The sequence below is a fragment of the Phoca vitulina genome, unplaced genomic scaffold (assembly GCF_004348235.1).
Source record: "Phoca vitulina isolate PV1807 unplaced genomic scaffold, GSC_HSeal_1.0 scaffold1636, whole genome shotgun sequence".
In the NCBI taxonomy this organism is placed as follows: Eukaryota; Metazoa; Chordata; class Mammalia; order Carnivora; family Phocidae; genus Phoca; species Phoca vitulina.
Genome location: NW_022591323.1, coordinates 1 through 7,034, shown reverse-complemented (window position 1 = coordinate 7,034; position 7,034 = coordinate 1). Strand labels below are relative to the sequence as shown.

The 7,034-nt window shown below is 44.8% G+C and overlaps 1 protein-coding gene across 1 annotated transcript; it reads left to right on the top strand.

The window, feature by feature from the left end:
* Positions 1-6: 6 nt before the first annotated feature.
* LOC116629596 (zinc finger protein 658B-like) lies at positions 7-6,806 on the top strand. Its single transcript, XM_032399845.1, has 2 exons — positions 7-1,790; positions 5,938-6,806. The coding sequence occupies exons 1-2, from the start codon at positions 210-212 to the stop codon at positions 6,046-6,048; spliced, it is 1,692 nt and encodes a 563-aa protein (XP_032255736.1). The 5' UTR covers positions 7-209; the 3' UTR covers positions 6,049-6,806.
* The last annotated feature ends 228 nt before the right edge of the window (positions 6,807-7,034 follow it).

Below are 7,034 nucleotides of genomic sequence, written 5' to 3'. Positions count from 1 at the left end.
ATATTCAGGACCAGGGTGTCCACCTTGGAAGACAGTCCTTTGTGTGCAGTGAATGTGGGAAAGCATTCAAGTACAAATCCTTATTTGCCATACACCAGAGATACCATATTGGAAAAAGACATTATGAGTTTGGCAAATATGGAAAATCACTTAGGCAAAGGTCAGCCCTGAATGAACATGGTAAAACTCACAGTGGATCCAGGCAATACATGTGCAGCAAATGTGGGAAATCCGTAGGCTGCAACTCTGTCCTCATTCATCCCCAGGGATGGCACAATGGAGCGAAGACTTATGTTTGCAGTGGATGTGCAAAACCTTTTATCCATAGATCAGTGTTGATTACTCATAGGGTTCGCCCTGGAGAAAGGTTTTATAAATGTTGTGGCTGTGCAAAATCTTTTCCCTCTATGTCTGCCCTCTGTTATCATAAGAGATCTCACACAGACTTAAGACCATATGCGTGCAGTGATTGTGGGAAATCTTTTACCACTAGTTCTATCCTCCGTGCTCACCAGAGAGTTCACACTGCAGAAAGGCCCTATGAGTGCAGTGAATGTGGCAAGTCCTTTGTCCGAAGGTATAGTCTGAAAGTACACATAAAGGTTCACTCAGGTGAAAGGCCTTATAAGTGTAATGAATGTGAGAAATCTTTTAAGTGGAAGTCAACATTGATTAAACACCAGAGAATTCACACTGGAGAAAGGCCTTATGAGTGCAGTGAATGCGGGAAATCTTTTATCTGTAGGACTCACCTCCATTATCATCACAGAATTCACACTGGAGAAAGGCCTTATGAGTGCAGTGAATGTGGCAAGTCCTTTATCCGAAAAAATATCCTCAAAGTACACGTAAAGGTTCACTCAGATGAAAAGCCTTATAAGTGTAATGAATGTGGGAAATCTTTGAAGTGTAAGTCAACACTGATTAAACACCAGAGAATTCACACAGGAGAAAGGCCTTATGGGTGCAGTGAATGTGGGAAATCTTTTGCCACTAGTTCTGTCCTTCATTCTCACCAGAGAGTTCATACTGGAGAAAGGCCTTATGAATGCAGTGAATGTGGGAAATCTTTTACCACGAGGTCTGTCCTCCGTGATCACCAGAGACTTCATACTGGAGAAAGGCCTTATGAGTGCAGTGAATGTGGGAAATCTTTTACTGCTAATTCGGCCCTCCATTATCACCAGAGAGTTCACACTGGAGAGAGACCTTATGAGTGCAGTGAATGTGGCAAGTCCTTTGTCCGAAGAAATAGCCTGAGTGTGCACCTAAAGGTTCACTCAGGTGAAAAGCCTTATAAGTGTAATGAATGTGGGAAATCATTGAAATGTAAGTCAACATTCGTTGAACACCAGAGAATTCACACAGGAGACCGGCCTCATGAGTGCCGGGATTGTGGGAAATCTTTTGCTACTAGATCTGCCCTTCGTTCTCACCAGAGAGTTCACACTGGAGAACGACCTTATGAATGCAGTGACTGTGGGAAGTCTTTTACCACTACTTCTCACCTTCGTTCTCACAAGAGAGTTCACAATAGTGAAAGGCCTTATGAATGCAGTGAATGTGGCAAGTCCTTTTGCCGAAGGAATAGTCTCAATGTACACATCAAGGTTCACTCGGGTGAAAGGCCTTACAAATGTAATGTATGTGGGAAATCTTTGAACTATAAGTCGACGTTCATTCAACACCAGAGAATTCACACAGGAGAAAAGCCTTATCTGTGCAGTGAATGTGGGAAATCTTTTAGTTATAGCCGCGCCCTCCGGTATCATCGCCAAAGTCACCTTGCAGTAAGTCCTTATGATTGTAGTGATTGTGGGAAATCTTTTACTTGTAGTTCTTACCTCCGTGATCACCAGAGAGTTCACACTGGAGAAAGGCCTTATAAATGCAGTCACTGTGGGAAAACTTTCACTTCTCGTTCCCTCCTCCGTTCTCACCAGAGACTTCACACTGGAAAAAGGCCTTATGAGTGCAGTGAATGTGGCAAGTCCTTCTTCCAAAGAAATACCCTGAATGTACACATAAAGGTTCACTCAGGTGAAAAGCCTTATAAGTGTAATGAATGTGGGAAATTGTTGAAGTACAAGTCAACATTCATTCAACACCAGAGAATTCACACAGGAGAAAGGCCTTATGCTTGCAGTGAATGTGGAAAATCTTTTTTCAGTTATGGTGCTCTCAGTTATCATCACAGAGTTCACACTGGAAAAAGACATTAGGAGTACTGGGGATGTGGGAAATCTTTCAGCTAAATTTCCAGTCTCATTCAAGATGAGAAAGTACGCAGTAAATAGTGTCTTTATGGGTAGTAACATGAACTAAATGGTTCTGTTCACTGATGTTGATATGTTGACTCCCTGTCCTCTAATGCAATAGGAGTAGCAGGTGATGTCTTTGGGAGGTAATTGATACTAGAATGGATCATGTGTGTGAATTCTTAATGAATGGTTTTAATGTCTTCTAAGTATTCTGAGACAACTTGCTTCCCCTATCAATCATGTGAGGACCCTTTGGGGAGATCTATAAATCCGGAAGCTAGTCCTCACCAGACACAAAACCAGACCGTATGGGGAATGTTATGGGAGATATCCAGCCTCCAGAAGTGAGAAATTTCTGTTGCTTACAAGCCACCCAGTTTATCATATTTTGTGAGAGCGGCCTGAGCTAAGACACATGTGGGTAATGTTTTGGGCAAAGATAACCGTTTCATAAAAATCCGAATTCACCTTGGAGCATGACCACATGAGTGAGGTGAAGGACACCAGTCCTTCAGCCAGACATCTGTCTTCATTCCACATTTCAGAGTTCACACTGCAGAAAGACTTTAAAATGGTGGAGAAGGTGATAGTTCCTTCCTTAGTGTATTATGCTGAGGAGAACCTTAAGAGGCAGCCACCTTCCTGAATTGAGTTTTGTTCGCCTGCCTGTCCACAGTGGAGTGACTTCCCGTAAGTTCCAGCTATTTGGGAAAGTTCAGAAGTTGTATTGGGTGTTCTGATGTGTCTGAAGTCATTGCTGGAAGTCACTGTCAGATTCTGTGACAGAAATCATTTCACCTCTGCCACCTGGATGGTCCCAGTAACGAACATCTGTCACCACCCAGCTTAATGACGCTGACCACTTTGCTTTGTCGTTTGCTGATGGAAGTTATGGGTTCTCCTCATTGCCTTCTAAGTTAGTGCATGGATGTGACCCAGTGTTGACCCTCCATACCTCTTGAGTTCTGGATGGTGTTTTGCAGAGAAAGAGTAAATATTTTAGGGACGTTGTTAGTCTCCTGAGGATTGTGATAAATCTTTGCAGCTTCGAAGTCAGCAACACAGGAATTGGGTGCTATGTGCTGCTCTGGTTTATGCATTACTAAATGCCTTTTTTGTTTAATTACCATTAGTCTTAGGTGTTAAATTCACTTTAAGGGGTGGTGTGAAATTAGAATTGAGCTCTGCCAGACATAGGAGTGAACAGAGTTCATTGCCACCCAAACTTACTGTGTCTCAGAGTGGATGATTGCAAATAAATAATACAGAGGTCAGTTCTGCTCTCCAGCTTGGGCTTTAATTTGCGTTAAAACTCAAGATCTTTGTTATGGGCTGAATTCTGTACCTAACATTCATATGTTAAAGTTGTAACCCCCAGTACGTCACAATGTGACAGTGTTAGCTACAGCATCTTTAAAGAGACCATGAAGTTGAAATGGGTTATTAGGATGGACTCTTAGGCGGTATGACTGGCTTCATGATAAGAAGAGATGAGGATACAGGCACACACAGATGACCATGTGAAGACAGGGAATCCCCAGATCTAAGCCAAGGACAGAGGCCTCAGAAGAAACTAACCCTGCTGACACCTTAGGTCTAATTTCTAGACTCCAGATTTGTGGGAAAAATAAATTTCTCTTTGTAATCACCCAGTGTGGGGTCCTGTGTAATATCAGTTCTAGCTAATACAGCCTCCCGGGATCCACATCTGGGTTTTGTGGTCTGAATGTTAGCAAGTTTTGTGTGCTCAGAGGTCACCGTGAAGAGGGAGCAGTTGAGACCATTCCAGTGCTTGTGGAAACAACAGGAATATTTTGCTTGTCCACAGCTGATAGCACAGGATGCCAGGCGCTGTTGAGTGGAATCTCTACCCCAGATCCTTCAAAGGAGCCTTGTGACCTGATGTACAGTATTCTCTTGTAACACCACAGGGGCAGGGGAACTGTAATTGGTAATCTAGATGATTGGGCAATTAGGGAGTAGAGGAGAAATCAGCCACCTAAGGTGGTGTGTATCTCTTAAAAAAGTGTTTCCACAGATGCTGTAGTGACTGGCTGGGCAGGATCAGTGTGCACAGAAATTCTTCACTTTCAGATACATGTATCCTGTGTGACAGAGGTCCTTGTCATAAAATAATCCAAAAGTCTCTGAATTCTTCTATCCTCTGTGGTGCTAACATGTCAAGGCCATTGTGACAAGTGAAGGCAGGAAAAAGGTAAAGACAAGGGAGAATTCATCCTCCAGGGATGTAGCTTTTGTGACCCTGTCCGGCCAGTATGCTTGTTGGTATCCTAAAGGACTATGGCAGACACCTGTTCTGAAACATCCTCCTCCCACGGTGTCTCCCAGGTACTCCCCAGCCTCTAGGGCTAAAAAAGCAGATCTTTCTGGAGGTGGTGGTGCAGAGTCCTACACCTATTAATGGTTTCTCCTGAAGATCCGTTTCTGTCCCAAAGTCCTTAAATAAACATTTCTCTTCTAGGTGGACTTCTCAGCCTTTTTCTTTAGCCTGAAGGCTTGGAGGTCGTTTTGCATATATGTCCGTTTCATTCAACACTACTGTTTTCTTCTCTGGATGTGTACCACTATTGATCTCTTCATCTGTTTGGAGCATGTGGGTTATTTCCAGTGTTTCCCTTTCACAAACAAATCCCTCTATATATTTTCATTATAATTCCTTATGTGGGTAGAGGTTTCATTTCTCTTCTGTTAAAACTCAAAGCACAATAGCTAAGTCACAGGTAGGTGAGTGTTAACATTTTCATGAAAGGGCCAAAATGGGATGTGAAGTGTTCACTACTGCATTCCCACCAGGCATGTATGAGAGCTCCAGTATGTCCAGTCCCTGCCAGTACTTCATAGGGCGTCTAATGACAGTCCTTTTAGTATGTGCATAGTGCTATGTTGTAATTGCATTGCCTAAGGATTGACTTTCAGCATTTTTTCTTGTGTTTATTTACCACCTGTATGTGTTCTTTGGTACAATTTCTGTTTGTACCATTTGCCTGTTTTCTTTGATGTGATTATGGCTAGTTCCCTTTTCAATTACAAATTAGCCATGCACACAACAAAGGTAAATGTTGAAATTTTTCTCATTCTTACATGGTGTGACATTTTTCTTTATGTTGTCATGGTACTACTAAAAGGCTACTTCTTCATAACTACTTCAGATTTTTGTGGCCTACTCATTGTCATGGACCAAAACACTTCACGTGTTTAAGTCTAGGGTACATTCATTCCATTATGTCAACATTTTCTTAAGTCCAGGCCTTCAGAAGAACAAAAATCCATCCCTGCTCTGTAGTGTTTTCCAATTTCCAGAGTGTAAATTCTCCCATTGTGAGAGTGGAATATTCTCAGAGAAGGTGCTGAATAACTGTATGTGGGTGTTTGGTGGAAAACCACTCACTGTGGGGGCTGTGAGCTGGCTGGAGGTCTGCAGGAGCCTCTCAGGCAGGGGACCTTAATCCTGACAGGCCAGAGGGGAGGGACGTCCCTGAACACCCTGACTGGTGATTGAAAATCTGGCTGGTCTCACGTTAGTAGTGACAAGGTTGTCGTGTACACCCCCTCAGGTCAGAGTTGCTTCCTCCGATTCCACCCAGTACACTGGGAGAAATTCTCACCGTGGGACGCCAGCCTCCAAGTGATTTAATTTCTTCTCTTTCTGTAATAGTTGATTGCTGGTCCCGAAAGAGTCGACATTCATCCGAGCATCTCACCACCGCTCTGGGCTGTGTTCCCAGGCAGCTGTCTCAGAGGAAGTCCGCTGGGCCCAGGGAGGTGATGGGTCACTGGGCCACTTCCGGCCTTCCCCTGGCCAGGAAGGACTGGGAGCCAGGTGGGCGTGGCCTCTCCCAGAAAAGACGGGGAGTCCCTCCTGTTTGGGGCCTCGCCCAGAAGATCAAGAGTCAGTCCAGGCCTCCCTCTTCACCCGAAGGAGGGTCCCTACCAGAAGGAAGAGGGTCCCTGGGTCAGGTGTGTGGCAACCTGTGGAGGCCTTACCCCCCCCCCCACACACACATATGTGGGATCAGGGTCTCATTTCGGGGACATACCAGGAAGGGGCCTGCAGGGGGCCCTGGTGCCTGGTGGGAGGGCAGGGCAGAGACAGAGGAGTCACTTGGAAGTTATTGGAAGAACCCTCTGCGTTAAGTACCTGTACTTCACTGGAGAGGAAGTTCCCACCATCAGCCGTTAAGGCAGTGCCCTGCCCAGAGCTCTGGCCATTCTTGCCCCTCAGGGACACAGCACAGTCCACAGTTGAGTCCTCCATTCTTCCCACCAGCACTATCATTACCTCTCTGGTGCCGATGGGTGTAGAAGTCTGGACTAAACTCAGCGGATTAGGTTGTCCACAGTTATCTTAAGGGGAAAAAAAAAAAACCTCAGGTGCAGATTTTTCAACAAATTACAACTTTGGGGCGCCTGAATGGCTCAGTCAGTTAAGCCCTTAGGCTCGGGTCACAATCTCGATGTCCTGGGATTGAGCCCTGCTTTGGGCTCCCTGCTTAGTTGGGAGTTTGCTTCTCCCTCTTCCACTGGCCCTCCCCCTGCTTGTGCTCTCTCTCTCTCAAATAAATAAAATATTAAAAAAAAAAAACCCAAAAACAAATTATGACTTTGTTGTAGTGTTGGGGCATGGGGGTGAAAGAGCACCTAGCCTGGGGGTCCCAAACAGACTAGGTTTGGCCACTCCCTGGTGACAAAATCCAAAGTCAGAGAAAGCAGTGGTGGTAAACAAGAAAGGAATCTCAGGGAGCCCAACACAGA

Bases quoted from the DNA above. Each gene is read 5' to 3' on its own strand.
- LOC116629596 (XM_032399845.1), top strand. From the start codon at position 210: ATGTGCAGCAAATGTGGGAAATCCGTAGGCTGCAACTCTGTCCTCATT. The intron at 1,791-5,937 runs GTAAGTCCTTAT...TTTCTGTAATAG, and splicing joins ATCGCCAAAGTCACCTTGCA to TTGATTGCTGGTCCCGAAAG.